Source organism: Nerophis ophidion, linkage group LG04 (genome assembly GCF_033978795.1).
Source record: "Nerophis ophidion isolate RoL-2023_Sa linkage group LG04, RoL_Noph_v1.0, whole genome shotgun sequence".
Classification (NCBI taxonomy): Eukaryota; Metazoa; Chordata; class Actinopteri; order Syngnathiformes; family Syngnathidae; genus Nerophis; species Nerophis ophidion.
The window spans coordinates 82,484,850-82,505,731 of record NC_084614.1 but is presented as its reverse complement, the minus strand read 5'-3'; the positions used below and the strand labels follow the sequence as shown (position 1 = coordinate 82,505,731).

The window sequence follows — 20,882 nt, the reverse complement described above, 5'->3', positions numbered from 1 at the left end:
TTCTTCAAAAAGTTCCTTGTCGTCCAAGCCCGAGGTTGACGCGCCGCCATTTTTCATGTCCCACTTCCGTGTTTGTTGTCCCTCCTTCAGACATATTTATATGTAACTAACCCGATATTCGTTAAATCACCACGATGTACAATGTTTGCCCAGCAAAATAACAATGTCTGGTTTAGTAACGTAATTTTCAGTGTGAGTAATTGTCGACGGAACTTAGTGGATGCATTATTGCAGCAAAATTCCATGGTATGAACTTGGCGCCTCGGAGTGGGCGTATACCTATCTGAGGAGACAGCCAATAGGAGACAGCTGATAAGAGACAGCCAATAGGAGACAGCCAATAGCAGACAGCCAATAGGAGCGTAGGATACTAAAGATTTTTTTTTTAATATTTATTTATCAATGTCAACGTTTACAAACAGTTGAGGAACAATCATTAAAATAAGTCCAACAACAGTATAACACATTATAAATCATTATAAAAACAGTACAAAACAATGCCAGTATTCAAAGTAACAAAAATAGAATACAAAAAAATATATATATAATAAACGGGATCATAAATATTAGTCCGGATTTACGGTTGCGTTTGCGTTTTTTTGTCACACAACCTAAACAGTTTTGTCCAAGAAAATCGTAGAATTTTAAATACACATTTGTATGAAACAAAGTGGCGATTTTGAACGTTTGCCTCATTCCAAATAGTCCGTCTTGTCAAAAAAGTTATTGTGCAAACATTTCCGGTAGGACAACAACAACTTCCGGAATTTTAGAGTTCCTATATGATTTCTCTTCTTTGTTATACCGCCTAAATTCATACAACATATGAAAATAAAAGGTTGCCATTACAGGGAAAAAAACAAGTGTAAAACTTTTACCTTCTTCAAATAGTTCCTTGACGCGTCGCCATTTTCATATCCCACTTCCGTTTTTGTGTTCCCTCCTTCAGACGTATTTATACATCCCTAACCCGACATTATTCGACTAGTCAGAATGTAAAATGTTTACCCAGCAAAATAACAATGTCTGATTTAGTAACGTTAATCTTAAACTTGATTAAATTGTCGACAGAACTCGACTTGTGCAGCCACTTCCGGTTCCACACGGACTTATATAGGGCGGGACACACAACAGTCGCCGACACTATTAAATATTTTAATACTATTAAATGTTTTAAATTCATATTTTGACTACATTTGACCTTGTGAATAAATAATAAAAATAACTAAATGAATTAATCACTTTATTGTCGTCGTTCAGCGAAAGAAAAAGAAAATAAGTGGCTGATTGTCACGTGCAGGCCGCAGGATGACGCAGCATCAGGACCAGCCGGCCTCACGTCACGTGACTTGGGAAAACTACGCCAATTCATGTTGTTTTTCTTCTTTTTTGCCATCTATCTGTAGCTACATGCGTCGAAAATGAAAGAAAGGATGCCAAGAACGCCATATTATTGATAAACAACCAGGTGTCCTTTATTTGACATCACTCCCCCCCACTCCCACCCGCCCCCCTCGTCCTTGGAAGTGTTTTTGCTCTGCATCACCAAGACTTGCAGCATCATCGTCCCGCTCTGACCTCAGGTAAGTCTTCTGATTAAAAAAAATAACAATATATTTTTTAAAAAGCACTGGATTTGACATATGTTGTGATAAACCCTTGTTGTGTCCCTCAAGTCATCATGCTGCCGCCCGTGTTTGTTTTGTGCGGCGTCCTGGCAGGTGAGCATCGATAAGTAGTGTCCAAACTTTTTGGGGCGCATGAATACAAATTGAAGGATTTTGTTCAAACCCCGTTTCCATATGAGTTGGGAAATTGTGTTAGATGTAAATATAAACAGAATACAATGATTTGCAAATCCTTTTCAAGCCATATTCAGTTGAATATGCTACAAAGACAACATATTTCATGTTCAAACTCATAAACTTAATTTTTTTTTGCAACTAATAATTAACTTAGAATTTCATTACTGCAACATGTGCCAAAGTAGTTGGGAAAGGGCATGTTCACCACTGTGTTACATCACCTTTTCTTTTAACAACACTCAATAAACGTTTGGGAACTGAGGAAACTAATTGTTGAAGCTTTGAAAGTGGAATTCTTTCCCATTCTTGTTTTATGTAGAGATTCAGTCCTTCAACAGTCCGGGGTCTCCGCTGTCCTATTTTACGCTTCACACATTTTCCATGGGAGACAGGTCTGGACTGCAGGCTGGCCAGGAAAGTACCTGCACTCTTTTACTATGAAGCCAGGCTGTTGTAAAACGCGACTTGGCATGGTCTTGCTGAAATAAGCAGGGGCGTCCATGATAACGTTGCTTGGATGACAACATATGTTGCTCCAAAACCTGTATGTACCTTTCAGCATTAATGGTGCCTTCACAGATGTGTAAGTTACCCATGCCTTGGGCACTAATGCACCCCCATACCATCACACATGCTGGCTTTTACACTTTGCGCCTACAACAATCCGGATGGTTATTTTCCTCTTTGTTCCGGAGGACACGACGCCCACAGTTTCCAAAAACAATTTGAAATGTGGACTCGTCAGACCACAGAACACTTTTCCACTTTGCATCATTCCATCTTAGATGATCTCGGGCCCAGAGAAGCCAGTGACGTTTCTGGATGTTGTTGATAAATGGCTTTCACTTTGCATGGTAGAGCTTTAACTTGCACTTACAGATGTAGTGACCAGCTGTAGTTACTGACAGTGGTTTTATGAAGTGTCCCTGAGCCCATGTGGCGATATCCTTTACACACTGATGTCGGTTTTTGATGCAGTACTGCCTGAGGGATCAAAAGTCCGTAATATCATGGCTTACGTGCAGTGATTTCTCCAGAATCTATGAACTTTTTGATGATTTTACGGACTATTTGTTATGAGGTAAACGTTCAAAATCGCCACTTTGTTTTATACAAATGTGTATTTAAAATTCTACGATTTGTAAGTTACCCAAGCCTTGGGCACTAATACACCCCCCTCCCCCCATAAGTCACAGATGTGCCTAGAACAATCCGGATGGTTCTTTTCCTCCTTGGTCCGGAGGACACGACGTCCACGGTTTTCCCCCAAAAAAATTGAAATGTGGACTCTTCGGACCACAGAACACTTTTCCACTTTGCATCAGTCCATCTTGGATGAGGTCGGGACCAGTGAAGCCGGCGACGTTTCTGGGTGTTGTTGATAAATGGCTGTGGCTTTGCATAGTAGAGTTTTTTTTGCAAGTCCTCTTCAAGTTATATTCAATTGAATAGACTGCAAAGACAAGATATTTAATGTTTGGGGCATTTTTACCACTGTGATACATGGCCTTTCCTTTCAACAAGCGTTCCAGCATCGTCTTGCTGAAATAAGCAGGGGCGTCCATGATAACGTTGCTTGGATGACAACATATGTTGCTCCAAAAACCTGTATGTACCTTTCAGCATTAATGGTGCCTTCACAGATGTGTAAGTTACCCATGCCTTGGCCACTAATAATTTTACAGCCGAACACCTCAGAGTCACAAACTTGGTATTTGACAAATGCTAACAGTTAGCTTGCTAGCATTTAGCTACTTTTAAACATGTACACTATAGTCATATGAATTGGTAGTTGATACATGCTAACTCTTAACATGCTAACTTTTACTTGTCACTTGCTAAATGTACATGCTAACTTTTTTAGCCAATTTTACAGCCGAGAGTCACAACTTGGCACTTGACAAATGCTAACTGTTTGCTTGCTAACCATTTAGCCATTTTTAAACATGTATGCTATAGTCATATTAATTGGATATGTGATATCTGCTAACGGTTAACTTGCTAACTTTTACTTGTCACTTGCTAAATATACATGCAAACTTTTTAGCCAATTTTATAGCCGAGAGTCACAACTTGGTACTTGAAAAATACTAACTGTTCGCTTGCTAACCATTTAGCTACTTTTAAACATGTATGCTATAGTCATATGAATCGGATACATGATATATGCTAACTGTTAACAGGCTAACTTTTACTTGTCACTTGCTAAATGTACAAGCTATCTTTTTTTTTGCCAAATTTACAGGCGAACACCTCAGAGTCACAAACTTGGTACTTGACAAATGCTAACAGTTAGCTACTTTTCAACATGTACACAATAGTCATATGACTTGGTAGTTGATACATGCTAACTGTTAACACGCTAACTTTTACTCATCACTTGCTGGACTTTTTTAGCCAATTTTACAGCCGAGAGTCACAACTTGGTACTTGACAAATGCTAACTGTTTGCTTGCTAACCATTTAGCCATTCTTAAACATGTACGCTATAGTCATATGAATTGGATATGTGATATCTGCTAACGGTTAACTTGCTAACTTTTACTTGTCACTTGCTAAATATACATGCTAACTTTTTAGCCAATTTTATAGCCGAGAGTCACAACTTGGTACTTCAAAAATGCTAACTGTTCGCTTGCTAACCATTTAGCTACTTGTAAACATGTACACTATAGTCATATGAATCGGATACGTGACACATGCTAACTGTTAACGTGCTAACTTTTAGTTGTCACTTGCTAAATGTACATGCTAACTTTTTTTAGCCAGTTTTACAGGCCAACACCTGAGAGTCACAACTTGGTACTTGACAAATGCTAACTTTTTTTCAGGTATCTAGCACAGTCAAAGATCCTCTACATAACAGGAGCACTCTGCTGTGTTTAGGAATCTACCGCCCAAAAATTTATAGTCAAAGATCTTCTCTATGGTAGGAGCCCTCGACAGTTTTTATATATCCACTGCCAAAATGATGGACAAAGATCCTCTATTTGACAAGAGCACTGCTGTTTTTAGTTATCTAACACTAGTCAAAGATCCTATAATCGACAGCAATTCTTTGTTGTTAAAAAAACAGCTCCAAAAACACGAGTCAAAGATCCTCTCTATGGCAGGAGCACGTTGCCATTTTTAGGTATGTAACACAGTCAAAGATCCTCTATATGGCAGGGGGCACACTGCCGTTTTTAGGTATCTAACACAGTCAAAGATCCTCTCTGTGGCAGGAGCATGCTGCCGTTTTTAGGTATCCAACACAGTCAAAGATCCTCTCTATGGCAGGGGCACGCTGCCGTTTTTAGGTATCTAACACAATCAAAGATCCTTTATATCGCAGGAGCACGCTGCCGTTTTTAGAAATATAACACAGTCAAAGATCCTCTCTATGGCAGGAGCACGCTGCCGATTTTAGATATCTAACACAGTCAAAGATCCTCTATATCGCAGGGGCACGCTGCCATTTTTAGGTATATAACACAGTCAAAGATCCTCTATATAACAGGAGCACTCTGCTGTTTTGAGGTATCTAATACTAGTCAAAGATCCTATGTGTGACAGGAGCCCTGTGCTGTGTTTGGATATCTCCTGCCAAAATGATAGTCAAAGATCCTCTATTTGACAGGATTTCTCTGTTATTCAAAAAAGAAATGCTACAAAACCATTACACAAAGATCCTCTATATGACAGGGGCACTACTGTTTTTAGTTATCTAACAGGAGTCAAAGATCCTCTAATTGACAGCAACTTTCGGTTGATTGAAAAAACAGCTCCAAAAACACGAGCCAAAGATATTATATATGACAGGAGCTCTCTGCTGTATTTAGATATCTACTGCCAAAACTATAGCCAAAGATCCTCTATATGACAAAAGCCCTCTGCTATTTTTCGATATTTACTGCCAAAATGACAATCAAAGATCCTCTAATTGACAGAAACTTTCGGTTGTTTAAAAAAAACAGCTCCAAAAACACGAATCAAAGATCCTCTATACACCATCCTCTACATAACAGGAACTATCTTGTTGTTTAAAATATTTTCTGCAAAAACACTACTCAAAGATCATCTACGTGACAGGAACTATCTTGATGTTTAAAAAAAAATACTTCAAAACACTAGTTAAAGATCCTCTCTATATGACAGGAACACTTTGCTGTTTATAAAAGATTGCAAAACATTAGTCAAAGATCCTCTATATGACAGAAAGTCTGCTGTTCTTAGGTATCTGCTGCAAAAACACTAGTCAAAGATAATCTACACGACAGGAACTATATTGTTTTTTTCTTTTTTTTAAACTAACTGTTAACTAACTTTTTGTGGGTGTTCCCCCCGCCAGCGTTGCTCACGCCGGCACGGTGCGAGCTCATCAAGGTGTGCATCGAGGAGGACGACCACCTGAGAGTGGACTGCCGGGTGAAGGCCAAGACCAACCAGATCAGCAGCTACCAGTTCTCCTGGTCCTCCGGCTCCAAGGAGTCGCTCATCAACGCCAACGTGTCCGGTTTGCCGGCCGAGTCGCAGTTCAGAGGCAAGAGCGAGGTGACGGAGTTGGAGCCCCACGGCTACAGGATGAGGCTGAAGGGCTTCACGGACAAGTTGCCGCACAACACCACGTACTTGTGCAAAATAAACGGCGCGGGCGCCAGCGTTACCGTGGAGAAAGGTGAGGGGGATGCGCTTACTGCCAAAGATCCTCTATATGACAGGAGCACTCTGCTGTGTTTAGGAATCTACCGCCAAAAATTATAGTCAAAGATCCTCTATATGACAGGAGCACTCTGCTGTGTTTAGGAACATACCTCCAAAAATTATAGTCAAAGATCCTCTATATGACAGGAGCACTCTGCTGTGTTTAGGAATCTACCGCCAAAAATTATAGTCAAGGATCCTCTATATGACAAGAGCACTGGGCTGTGTTTAGGAATCTACCGCCAAAAATTATAGTCAAAGATCCTCTATATGACAAGAGCACTCTGCTGTGTTTGGGTATCTACCGCCAAACATTTATAGCCAAAGATCCTCCATATGACAGGAGCACTCTGCTGTGTTTAGGAATCTACCGACAAAAATGTATAGCCAAAGATCCTCTATATGACAAGAGCACTCTGCTGTGTTGAGGAATCTACCACCACAAACTATAGTCAAAGATCCTCTATATGACAAGAGCACTCTGCTGTGTTTAGGAATCTACCACCACAAATTATAGTCAAAGATCCTTTATATGACAGGAGCACTCTGCTCTGTTTAGGAATCTACCAGCACAAATTATAGTCAAAGATCCTCTATAAGAAAGGAGCACTCTGCTGTGTTTAGGAATCTACCGCCAAAAATTATAGTCAAAGATCCTCTATATGACAAGAGCACCCTGCTGTGTTTAGGAATCTACCAGCACGAATTATAGTCAAAGATCCTCTATATGACAGGAGCACTCTGCTGTGTTTAGGAATCTACCGCCAAAATGTATAGTCAAAGATCCTCTATTTGACAGGAGCATTTTGCTGTTTTTAGGAATCTACCGCCAAAAATTATAGTCAAAGATCCTCTATATGACAAGAGCACTCTGCTGTGTTTAGGAACATACCGCCAAAAATTATAGTCAAAGATCCTCTATATGACAGGAGCACTCTGCTGTGTTTAGGAACATACCGCCACAAATTATAGTCAAAGATCCTCTATATGACAGGAGCACTCTGCTGTGTTTAGGAATCTACCGTCATTAATTATAGTCAAAGATCCTCTATATGACAGGAGCACTCTGCTGTGTTTGGGTATCTACCGCCAAACATTTATAGCCAAAGATCCTCGATATGACAGGAGCACTCTGCTGTGTTTAGGAATCTACTGCCAAAAATGTATAGTTAAAGATCCACTATATGACAGGAGCACTCTGCTGTGTTTAAGAATGTACCACCAAAAATTATAGTCAAAGATCCTCTATATGACAAGAGCACTCTGCTGTGTTTAGGAACATACCGCCAAAAATTATAGTCAAAGATCCTCTAAATGACAAGAGCACTGCTGTTTTTAGTCATCTAACACTAGTCAAAGATCCTATAATTGACAGCAACTCTCTGTTGTTAAAAAAACAGTTCCAAAAACACGAGTCAAAGATCCTCTATATGGCAAGAGCTCGCTGCCTTTTTAAGGTGTCTAGTACAGTCAAAGATCCTCTAAATGAAAGGAGCACTCTGCTGTTTTTAGGAATCTACCGCCAAAATGTATAGTCAAAGATCCTCTACATGACAAGAGCACTGCTGTTTTTAGTTATCTAACACTAGTCAAAGATCCTATAAATGACAGCAACTCTCTGTTGTTTAAAAAAAAAGCTCCAAAAACTTGAGTCAAAGATCCTCTATATGGCAGGAGCACGCTGCCGTTTTAAGGTGTCCAGCACAGTCAAAGATACTCTATATGAAAGGAGCACTCTGCTGTATTTAGGAATCTACCGCCAAAATTTACAGTCAAAGATCTTCTATTTGGCAGGAGCACTCGACTGTTTTTATATATCCACTGCCAAAATGATGGACAAAGATCCTCTATATGACAGGAGCACTGCTGTTTTTAGTTATCTAACACTAGTCAAAGATCTTATAATTGACAGCACCTCTCTGTTGTTAAAAAAAAACAGCTCCAAAAACACTAGTCAAAGATCTTCTATATGACAGGAGCACGCTGCCGTTTTTAGGTATGTAACACAGTCAAATATCTTCTATTTGACAGGAGCACGCTGCCATTTTTAAGTATATAACACAGTCAAAGATATTCTATATAACAGGAGCACTCTGCTGTTTTGAGGTATCTAATACTAGTCAAAGATCCTCTGTGTGACAGGAGCCCTCTGCTGTTTTTAGGTATTTCTTGCCAAAATGATAGTCAAAGATCCTCTATTTGACAGGATTTCTCTGTTGTTCAAAAAATAAATGCTACAAAACCACTACACAAAGATCCTCTATATGACAGGCGCACTACTGTTTTTAGTTATCTAACACAAGTCAAAGATCTTCTAATTGACAGCCACTTTCTGTTGTTTAAAAAAACAGCTCCAAAAACACGAATCAAAGATCCTCTATATATGCCATCCTCTACATAACGGGAACTATCTTGTTGTTTAAAATATTTTCTGCAAAAACACTACTCAAAGATCATCTACATAACAAGAACTATCTTGATGTTTTAAAAAAGTACTTCAAACACTGGTCAAAGATCCTTTCTATATGACAGAAACTCTTTGCTGTTTATAAAACATTGCAAAACATTAGTCAAAGATCCTCTATATGAAAGAAACTCTGCTGTTTTTAGGTATCTACTGCAAAAACACTAGTCAAAGATAATCTACATGACAGGAACTGTATTGTTTTTGTTGTTGTTTTTTTAAATCTACTGCAAAAAACACTAACCATAGATCATCTACGTGACAGGAAATGTCTTCTTTAAAAAACCTACTGCAAAAAACACCCGTCAAAGATCATTTACAGGACAAGAACTTTCTTGTTTAAAAAAATCTACTACAGAGCTCTAGTCAAAGATCCTCTCTATATGACAGAAACTCTTTGCTGTTTATAAAACATTGCAAAACATTAGTCAAAGATCCTCTATATGAAAGAAACTCTGCTGTTTTTAGGTATCTACTGCAAAAACTCTAGTCAAAGATAATTTACATGACAGGAACTGTATTGTTTTTGTTGTTGTTTTTTTAAATCTACTGCAAAAAACACTCGTCAAAGATCATCTACGTGACAGGAAATGTCTTCTTTAAAAAACCTACTGCAAAAAACACCCGTCAAAGATCATTTACAGGACAGGAACTATCTTGTTTAAAAAAAATCTACTACAAAGCACTAGTCAAAGATCCTCTCTATATGACAGGAATTATTTGCTGTTTAAAAACCGTCGCAAAACATTAGTCATAGATCCTCTATACGACAGGAATGCTGCTGATTTTAGGAATCTACTACAAAAACACTAGTCAAAGATCATTTACATGACAGGAACTATCTTTTTGTTGGAAAAATCTACTGTAAAAAACATTTGTCAAAGATGTTTTATACGACACGAGCACTCTGCTGTTTTAGGCACCTAATGTAAATCGCTAGTCAGAGATCCTCTATATGACAGTAACACTTTTGTTTAGAATAATACTGCAAAAAAAAACACTAGTCAAAGATCATCTATATGGTAAGAGCAGTCTGCTGTTTATAAATACAAAGATCCTCTGACAAGACCGTTGTTTGTCTGCAGATCAACTTGTCCGATGTTGTGCTGTCAGTCTGATCCTAAAGAACTGCTGGAGTGTTGGCCTGCTGCTTTTCTTCCACGTCGCTCACGCCTAACGAATAAAAAGAGCTGCTTGAGTGTCGGCCTGCTGCTTTTCCTCCACGTCACTCACGCATAACGAGTACTAAAAGCTGCTGTAGCATCAGCCTGCCGCTTTTCTTCCATATCACTCACGCGTGACAAGTAAAGTTAGCCGCTAGAGTGTCGGCCTGCTGCATTTCTTCCACGTCACTCACGTGTAACAAATAAAAAGAGTTACTGGAGTGTCGGCCTGCCGCTTTTCTTCCATGTCACTCATGCGTGACGAATACAAACAGCTTCTGGAGTGTAGGCTTGCCCCTTTTCTCCCACGTCACTCACGTGTAACAAATAAAAAGAGTTGCTGGAATGTCGGCCAAATTCTTTTCTTCCATGTCACTCACGTGTAACAAATGAAAACAACTGCTGTCTGCCTGCCGCTTTTCTTCCATGTCACTCATGTGTAACAAATAAAAACAGCAGCTGGAGTGTCAGCCTGCTGCTTTTCTTCCATGTCACTCACTTGTAATAAATAAAAAGAGCTGCTGGAGTGTCCACTTCCCGCTTATCTTCCACGTCACTCACGCGTAACAAATAAAAAGAGCTGCCGGAGTGTCGACCTACTGCTTTTCTTCCATGTCAGTCACACGCAACAAATTACAACACCTGCTGGAGTGTCGGCCCGCCGCTTTTTTTCCACGTCACTCACTTGTAATAAATAAAAAGTGCTGCTGGAGTGTAGGCCTGCTGCTTTTCTTCCACGTCACTCATGCGTAACAAATAAAAACAGCTGCTATAGTGTCACCCTGCCACTTTTTTCCCCGTCACTCACGCATATCTAATAAAAAGAGCTGCTGGAGTCTAGGCCAGCTGCTTATCTTCCACGTCACTCACGCATAACAAATAAAAACAGCAGCTGGAGTGTCGGCCTGCTGCTTTTCTTCCATGTCACTCACTTGTAATAAATAAAAAGAGCTGCTGGAGTGTCCACCACCCGCTTTTCTTCCACGTCACTCACGCGTAACAAATAAAAAGAGCTGCTGGAGTGTCGACCTACTGCTTTTCTTCCATGTCAGTCACACGCAACAAATTACAACAGCTGCTGGAGTGTCAGCCTGGCGCTTTTCCTCCACGTCACTCACGCCTAACAAGTAAAAACAGCTGCTATAGTGTCAGCCTGCCGCTTTTTTACACGTCACTCACGCGTAACAAATAAAAAGAGCTGCTGGAGTGTCGGCCTGCTGCTTTTCTTCCACATCACTCACGCGCAACAAATTACAACAGCTGCTGGAGTGTCAGCCTGCCGCTTTTTTCCCCGTCACTCACGCAAAATAAGTAAAAACAGCTGCTGTAGTGTCAGCCTGCCGCTTTTTTTCCACGTCACTCACGCGTAACAAGTAAAAACAGCTGCTGGAGTGTCGGCCTGCCGTTTTTTTTCCCCGTCACTCACGCGTAATAAGTAAAAACAGCTGCTATAGTGTCAGCCTGCCGATTTTTTTCCCCGTCACTCACGTGTAACCAATAAAAAGAGCTGCAGAAGTGTCTGCCTGCCGCTTTTCTTCCACGTCACTCACATGTAACAAGTAAAAAGAGCTTCTGGAGTGTCCACCTCCTGCTTTTCTTCCCCGTCACTCACATGTAAAAAAAAATCTAATATTACATAAACTCATCTCGTCAACATTTTTTTACACAAAATATCCCATAATATCAAATATGACGTAATAACTTGTTTATACGGTTGTCATGGAAACCAATGAAGTTGTTTCATGGCCAAAATGATCTCATCCATTTTGTGTCCAAATAAAGCCTTGAAAAGTCAAATATTTACGTTGAATGATTTTTATTGCTTTAATTGGTCACTCAAAGACAAAAAGACGTTTCCGCTGCATGAAGAAAAAAACATGTTTCATCTTTTTTTTTTTTTAATTCACGAGAAGAAAGAAGAAAAAAAAACATTTAAAAAAAAACGTCTTTGGTCGACAAGTCCTTGCAGTGCTCGGGTGGCGCCGCTAGAGGGCAGCAGCATCACAGCGGTCTTATTCATAGACTCGTTGGCGTTTTGACAAACTAGTGAGAGTCCAGCCGACACTAATGACGATCTTTGAATAGGAATATTTACACAACGAAACACTCTTCATTCGTTCACAAAAGTACTTTTTTATGACTTTTATATTAGCCTTTTATTATTTATTCAATATTATTTACTATTATTGATCATAGTACAATTGATGATAAAAAACAAATAATAAATTCATATTATAATCAATATTATATATTAATGATGAATATTTAAATAATTTCAAAAAATATATAATATAAATATTATTTTATTTATAATTTTTTGTTTTTGTAACATTTTTATGTCCGCAATTGATTCCTTTTAGGTTATGAATGAACAAGTTGATTTTTGGCAGAGGGCGCAACCTCACACAGGTCATAAGCGTGCAGTCGTAAACAACTTTGGAAATCCTCAAAAAAACGACCCTGAGTTGTGTTTATTTTTCCAAAGTATTAAAAATCCTGCATTGAATTAAATTGTCCACGGTGAACAGAAAGCGAGAAGTAAATGCATGAGAGTCATCCAAGCGACGTGGCGTCCCCGCAGGCCTCCGATGACGCGGCACCGTCCAGACCCGACGGTGCGGGCCTGGCGGGGGAGTCCAGGTGGACGAGGGGACAGTCGGGGGGAGAGTACCTGGCTAACACCTGGAGCTGCTGGGGCTGCAGGTGTGCGTCTCTGCAGACTCGCTGACTCAGCACGTCCACGCTGTGACGCGTGGTCAGCTGGAGTTGGCACAGGTGGTTTTTCTCCGTCTGAAGCTTGTCACGCTCGCACTTCTGAAACATGGCAGCAAATACTCAATTATTATTATTATTATTATTATTGTTTTTATTATCATTATTGTTTTTCTATTATTATTATTATTATTGTTAATGTAATTGCTATCATTATTATTAGTATTATCATTATTATTATCATTATTTATTATTACTATTATTATATTATTATTATCATTATTGGTATTGTTATTATCATTAGTGTTATTGTCATAATTTTTTGATTATTATTTTTTTGTTATTATTATTTATATTACTATATTATTGTTATTATTATTATTATCATTATCATTATTTATTTTTACTATTTTTGTTGTTATTGTTATTATTATTTATATGATGATGATTATTATTAAAATTATACTGTTATTATTGGTATAGTTATTATTATTATTAGTGTTATTGATATTACTCTTTTTCATTATCATCATTGTTGTTGTTTTTGTTATTATTATTTATTATTATTATTATTGTTCATGTTGTTATTATTAGTAGTAGTGTTATCAAAATTATAATTTTTCATTATTATTATTGTTGTTATTGTTATTATTATTTATATTACTATACTATTATTATTGTTATTATTATTATCATTATTTATTATTACTATTGTTGTTGTTATTGTTATTTATGTTATTATTATTATTATATTATTGGTATTGTTGTTATTATTATTATATTATTATTATTACTATTGTTGTTGTTATTGTTATTTATGTTATTATTATTATTATTATATTATTGGTATTGTTATCATTATTATATTATTATTATTGCGGGTATTGGTATTATTATTATTACTGTTATCAATATTGCTCTTTTTTGTTATCATCATTCTTGTTATTGTTAATTGTATTTATTATTAATATTATTGTTGTTATTGTTATCATAAGTAGTAGTGTTATAATTATTATCATCAACATTTATTATTACTATATTATTATAATTATATTATTATTATTATTATTATTCATATTGTTATTATTATTATTAGTTTTATGATTATTATTTTTCATTATTATGAGTGTTATTATTATCATTAATGTTATTATTATTATTGTAGTTATTATGGTTATCATTACTGTTATTATTATTATTGTTTGTATTATTATTAGTAGTAGTATTAGCAGCATTATTATTATTATTATTATTGTTGTTCTTATGGTTATTGTGACTGTTATTATTATTATCATCATCATCATTATTATTGTTATTATTATTTATGTTAGTAGAAGTAGTAGTATTGTTGTTATTACTATTTATTATCATCATTAATATTCTTATTATCATTGTTATTATTTGTAGTAGTAGTAGTATTTTTATGCAGGTTATTATTATTATTATTGTTATGAATGTCATTATTTTTGTAATTACTATTTTTTTAAATTTGTATTAGTATTAGTAGTATTATTGTTATTAAATATTATCAATTTTGCATCTATTATTATGAATTAATATTATTATTCAGATTATCATTATTAGTGCCATTGATGTTGTTTTTTTATTATTGTAATTATTGTTATTATATATAGTAGTAGTATTGTTATAAATATTACTATTAATGTTATGAATGTCATTATTATTATATTATTTTTTATTTTTACTAGTAGTAGTAGTAGTATTGTTATTAAATATTATCAACCTGTTTTTATTATTATTAATTAATATTAATATTAACATTATTACTGTTATTGCTGTTATTGTTATTTTTATTAGTAGTAGTATAATGATTGTATTATTGTTATAAATATTATAATTGTTAGATTATTTTTTTAAATTATTATTGTCATTATTGATAATATTGCTGTTATTATTATTAGTGTAGTATTACTGTGTAATGCAATGCACTAGTGCTCCTACTACCAGTGCAGTAATAACCCTGCACTTGGCAACCCGTCTAGGCAGCAAACATGATCATGCAGGTAGTATTATATGTACCTGCTGCAGCAAACATGATCATGCAGGTAGTATTATATTTACCAGCTGCAGCAAACATGATCACGCAGGTAGTATTATATTTACCAGCTGCAACAAACATGATCACACAGGTAGTATTATATTTACCTGCTGCAGTATTTCCCTCTGCAGGTTGGAGATGCACTCCAGCTTCCTCTGGCGACAGCGGCGTGCGGCCAGACGGTTCTTGGAGCGCCGCCTGACTTCGTGGATCAGGTCCAGCTGTTGGCGCGTGAAGACCTGTCGCTTCAGCAGCTGCTGCAGGTCTGTCCTGCTCAGAGTGAGCACGGCATCCAGCGAGACGGGCAGCTGCACCTGCAGGTTTCAGGTGTAACATGCACCACAACACTGTTAGTCCCCAGTTGGCAGGTTTCAGGTGTAACATGCACCACAACACTGTTAGTCCCCAGTTGGCAGGTTTCAGGTGTAACATGCACCACAACACTGTTAGTCCCCAGTTGGCAGGTTTCAAGTGTAACATGCACCACAACACTGTTAGTCCCCAGTTGGCAGGTTTCAGGTGTAACATGCACCACAACACTGTTAGTCCCCAGTTGGCAGGTTTCAGGTGTAACATGCACCACAACACTGTTAGTCCCCAGTTGGCAGGTTTCAGGTGTAACATGCACCACAACACTGTTAGTCCCCAGTTGGCAGGTTTCAGGTGTAACATGCACCACAACACTGTTAGTCCCCAGTTGGCAGGTTTCAAGTGTAACATGCACCACAACACTGTTAGTCCCCAGTTGGCAGGTTTCAGGTGTAACATGCACCACAACACTGTTAGTCCCCAGTTGGCAGGTTTCAGGTGTAACATGCACCACAACACTGTTAGTCCCCAGTTGGCAGGTTTCAGGTGTAACATGCACCACAACACTGTTAGTCCCCAGTTGGCAGGTTTCAGGTGTAACATGCACCACAACACTGTTAGTCCCCAGTTGGCAGGTTTCAAGTGTAACATGCACCACAACACTGTTAGTCCCCAGTTGGCAGGTTTCAGGTGTAACATGCACCACAACACTGTTAGTCCCCAGTTGGCAGGTTTCAAGTGTAACATGCACCACAACACTGTTAGTCCCCAGTTGGCAGGTTTCAGGTGTAACATGCACCACAACACTGTTAGTCCCCAGTTGGCAGGTTTCAGGTGTAACATGCACCACAACACTGTTAGTCCCCAGTTGGCAGGTTTCAGGTGTAACATGCACCACAACACTGTTAGTCCCCAGTTGGCAGGTTTCAAGTGTAACATGCACCACGACACTGTTAGTCCCCAGTTGGCAGGTTTCAGGTGTAACATGCACCACAACACTGTTAGTCCCCAGTTGGCAGGTTTCAAGTGTAACATGCACCACGACACTGTTAGTCCCCAGTTGGCAGGTTTCAAGTGTAACATGCACCACAACACTGTTAGTCCCCAGTTGGCAGGTTTCAGGTGTAACATGCACCACGACACTGTTAGTCCCCAGTTGGCAGGTTTCAAGTGTAACATGCACCACAACACTGTTAGTCCCCAGTTGGCAGGTTTCAGGTGTAACATGCACCACAACACTGTTAGTCCCCAGTTGGCAGGTTTCAAGTGTAACATGCACCACAACACTGTTAGTCCCCAGCTGGCAGGTTTCAGGTGTAACATGCACCACAACACTGTTAGTCCCCAGTTGGCAGGTTTCAGGTGTAACATGCACCACAACACTGTTAGTCCCCAGTTGGCAGGTTTCAGGTGTAACATGCACCACAACACTGTTAGTCCCCAGTTGGCAGGTTTCAGGTGTAACATGCACCACAACACTGTTAGTCCCCAGTTGGCAGGTTTCAGGTGTAACATGCACCACAACACTGTTAGTCCCCAGTTGGCAGGTTTCAGGTGTAACATGCACCACAACACTGTTAGTCCCCAGTTGGCAGGTTTCAAGTGTAACATGCACCACAACACTGTTAGTCCCCAGTTGGCAGGTTTCAGGTGTAACATGCACCACAACACTGTTAGTCCCCAGTTGGCAGGTTTCAGGTGTAACATGCACCACAACACTGTTAGTCCCCAGTTGGCAGGTTTCAAGTGTAACATGCACCACAACACTGTTAGTCCCCAGTTGGCAGGTTTCAAGTGTAACATGCACCACAACACTGTTAGTCCCCAGTTGGCAGGTTTCAGGTGTAACATGCACCACAACACTGTTAGTCCCCAGTTGGCAGGTTTCAGGTGTAACATGCACCACAACACTGTTAGTCCCCAGTTGGCAGGTTTCAGGTGTAACATGCACCACAACACTGTTAGTCCCCAGTTGGCAGGTTTCAGGTGTAACATGCACCACAACACTGTTAGTCCCCAGTTGGCAGGTTTCAGGTGTAACATGCACCACAACACTGTTAGTCCCCAGTTGGCAGGTTTCAGGTGTAACATGCACCACAACACTGTTAGTCCCCAGTTGGCAGGTTTCAAGTGTAACATGCACCACAACACTGTTAGTCCCAGTTGGCAGGTTTCAGGTGTAACATGCACCACAACACTGTTAGTCCCCAGTTGGCAGGTTTCAGGTGTAACATGCACCACAACACTGTTAGTCCCCAGTTGGCAGGTTTCAGGTGTAACATGCACCACAACACTGTTAGTCCCCAGTTGGCAGGTTTCAGGTGTAACATGCACCACAACACTGTTAGTCCCCAGTTGGCAGGTTTCAAGTGTAACATGCACCACAACACTGTTAGTCCCCAGTTGGCAGGTTTCAGGTGTAACATGCACCACAACACTGTTAGTCCCCAGTTGGCAGGTTTCAAGTGTAACATGCACCACAACACTGTTAGTCCCCAGTTGGCAGGTTTCAGGTGTAACATGCACCACAACACTGTTAGTCCCCAGTTGGCAGGTTTCAAGTGTAACATGCACCACAACACTGTTAGTCCCCAGTTGGCAGGTTTCAGGTGTAACATGCACCACGACACTGTTAGTCCCCAGTTGGCAGGTTTCAAGTGTAACATGCACCACAACACTGTTAGTCCCCAGTTGGCAGGTTTCAAGTGTAACATGCACCACAACACTGTTAGTCCCCAGTTGGCAGGTTTCAAGTGTAACATGCACCACAACACTGTTAGTCCCCAGTTGGCAGGTTTCAAGTGTAACATGCACCACAACACTGTTAGTCCCCAGTTGGCAGGTTTCAGGTGTAACATGCACCACAACACTGTTAGTCCCCAGTTGGCAGGTTTCAGGTGTAACATGCACCACAACACTGTTAGTCCCCAGTTGGCAGGTTTCAGGTGTAACATGCACCACAACACTGTTAGTCCCCAGTTGGCAGGTTTCAGGTGTAACATGCACCACAACACTGTTAGTCCCCAGTTGGCAGGTTTCAAGTGTAACATGCACCACAACACTGTTAGTCCCCAGTTGGCAGGTTTCAGGTGTAACATGCACCACAACACTGTTAGTCCCCAGTTGGCAGGTTTCAGGTGTAACATGCACCACAACACTGTTAGTCCCCAGTTGGCAGGTTTCAGGTGTAACATGCACCACAACACTGTTAGTCCCCAGTTGGCAGGTTTCAGGTGTAACATGCACCACAACACTGTTAGTCCCCAGTTGGCAGGTTTCAAGTGTAACATGCACCACAACACTGTTAGTCCCAGTTGGCAGGTTTCAGGTGTAACATGCACCACAACACTGTTAGTCCCCAGTTGGCAGGTTTCAGGTGTAACATGCACCACAACACTGTTAGTCCCCAGTTGGCAGGTTTCAGGTGTAACATGCACCACAACACTGTTAGTCCCCAGTTGGCAGGTTTCAGGTGTAACATGCACCACAACACTGTTAGTCCCCAGTTGGCAGGTTTCAAGTGTAACATGCACCACAACACTGTTAGTCCCCAGTTGGCAGGTTTCAGGTGTAACATGCACCACAACACTGTTAGTCCCCAGTTGGCAGGTTTCAAGTGTAACATGCACCACAACACTGTTAGTCCCCAGTTGGCAGGTTTCAGGTGTAACATGCACCACAACACTGTTAGTCCCCAGTTGGCAGGTTTCAGGTGTAACATGCACCACAACACTGTTAGTCCCCAGTTGGCAGGTTTCAGGTGTAACATGCACCACAACACTGTTAGTCCCCAGTTGGCAGGTTTCAAGTGTAACATGCACCACGACACTGTTAGTCCCCAGTTGGCAGGTTTCAGGTGTAACATGCACCACAACACTGTTAGTCCCCAGTTGGCAGGTTTCAAGTGTAACATGCACCACGACACTGTTAGTCCCCAGTTGGCAGGTTTCAAGTGTAACATGCACCACAACACTGTTAGTCCCCAGTTGGCAGGTTTCAAGTGTAACATGCACCACAACACTGTTAGTCCCCAGTTGGCAGGTTTCAGGTGTAACATGCACCACAACACTGTTAGTCCCCAGTTGGCAGGTTTCAAGTGTAACATGCACCACAACACTGTTAGTCCCCAGCTGGCAGGTTTCAGGTGTAACATGCACCACAACACTGTTAGTCCCCAGTTGGCAGGTTTCAGGTGTAACATGCACCACAACACTGTTAGTCCCCAGCTGGCAGGTTTCAGGTGTAACATGCACCACAACACTGTTAGTCCCCAGTTGGCAGGTTTCAAGTGTAACATGCACCACAACACTGTTAGTCCCCAGTTGGCAGGTTTCAGGTGTAACATGCACCACAACACTGTTAGTCCCCAGTTGGCAGGTTTCAGGTGTAACATGCACCACAACACTGTTAGTCCCCAGTTGGCAGGTTTCAGGTGTAACATGCACCACAACACTGTTAGTCCCCAGTTGGCAGGTTTCAAGTGTAACATGCACCACAACACTGTTAGTCCCCAGTTGGCAGGTTTCAGGTGTAACATGCACCACAACACTGTTAGTCCCCAGTTGGCAGGTTTCAGGTGTAACATGCACCACAACACTGTTAGTCCCCAGTTGGCAGGTTTCAAGTGTAACATGCACCACAACACTGTTAGTCCCCAGTTGGCAGGTTTCAAGTGTAACATGCACCACAACACTGTTAGTCCCCAGTTGGCAGGTTTCAGGTGTAACATGCACCACAACACTGTTAGTCCCCAGTTGGCAGGTTTCAGGTGTAACATGCACCACAACACTGTTAGTCCCCAGTTGGCAGGTTTCAGGTGTAACATGCACCACAACACTGTTAGTCCCCAGTTGGCAGGTTTCAGGTGTAACATGCACCACAACACTGTTAGTCCCCAGTTGGCAGGTTTCAGGTGTAACATGCACCACAACACTGTTAGTCCCCAGTTGGCAGGTTTCAGGTGTAACATGCACCACAACACTGTTAGTCCCCAGTTGGCAGGTTTCAGTGTAACATGCACCACAACACTGTTAGTCCCCAGTTGGCAGGTTTCAGGTGTAACATGCACCACAACACTGTTAGTCCCCAGTTGGCAGGTTTCAGGTGTAACATGCACCACAACACTGTTAGTCCCCATTGGCAGGTTTCAGGTGTAACATGCACCACAACACTGTTAGTCCCCAGTTGGCAGGTTTCAGGTGTAACATGCACCACAACACTGTTAGTCCCCAGTTGGCAGGTTTCAGTGTAACATGCACCACAACACTGTTAGTCCCCAGTTGGCAGGTTTCAAGTGTAACATGCACCACAACACTGTTAGTCCCCAGTTGGCAGGTTTCAGGTGTAACATGCACCACAACACTGTTAGTCCCCAGTTGGCAGGTTTCAGGTGTAACATGCACCACAACACTGTTAGTCCCCAGTTGGCAGGTTTCAGGTGTAACATGCACCACAACACTGTTAGTCCCCAGTTGGCAGGTTTCAGGTGTAACATGCACCACAACACTGTTAGTCCCCAGTTGGCAGGTTTCAGGTGTAACATGCACCACAACACTGTTAGTCCCCAGTTGGCAGGTTTCAAGTGTAACATGCACCACAACACTGTTAGTCCCCAGTTGGCAGGTTTCAAGTGTAACATGCACCACAACACTGTTAGTCCCCAGTTGGCAAGTCGTTGGGTTCAGGTG

General features: G+C 40.5%; 2 protein-coding genes across 2 annotated transcripts in view; one reads left to right on the top strand and one right to left on the bottom strand.

Annotated features, from left to right (window-relative positions):
• The first annotated feature begins 1,311 nt into the window (after positions 1-1,311).
• LOC133552055 (thy-1 membrane glycoprotein-like) lies at positions 1,312-10,778 on the top strand. Its single transcript, XM_061899365.1, has 4 exons — positions 1,312-1,583; positions 1,677-1,721; positions 6,136-6,462; positions 10,038-10,778. The coding sequence occupies exons 2-4, from the start codon at positions 1,682-1,684 to the stop codon at positions 10,127-10,129; spliced, it is 459 nt and encodes a 152-aa protein (XP_061755349.1). The 5' UTR covers positions 1,312-1,583; positions 1,677-1,681; the 3' UTR covers positions 10,130-10,778.
• Positions 10,779-11,914: 1,136 nt separating this feature from the next.
• The window catches only part of bach1b (BTB and CNC homology 1, basic leucine zipper transcription factor 1 b), a 113,437-nt gene continuing 104,469 nt past the window's right edge, over positions 11,915-20,882 (bottom strand). Inside the window, exons 4-5 of the mRNA XM_061899361.1 lie at positions 14,994-15,200; positions 11,915-12,929 (exon numbers count right to left, since the gene is read on the bottom strand). Coding sequence (XP_061755345.1) covers positions 12,669-12,929; positions 14,994-15,200 — 468 coding nt within the window. The 3' untranslated portion in view covers positions 11,915-12,668. The remainder of the gene's footprint in view (positions 12,930-14,993; positions 15,201-20,882) is intronic.

Coding starts and splice junctions, on each gene's coding strand:
- LOC133552055 (XM_061899365.1), top strand. CDS start 1,682: ATGCTGCCGCCCGTGTTTGTTTTGTGCGGCGTCCTGGCAG. Junction 1,722..6,135: donor TTTGTGCGGCGTCCTGGCAG/GTGAGCATCGAT, acceptor TCCCCCCGCCAG/CGTTGCTCACGCCGGCACGG. Junction 6,463..10,037: donor CAGCGTTACCGTGGAGAAAG/GTGAGGGGGATG, acceptor GTTTGTCTGCAG/ATCAACTTGTCCGATGTTGT.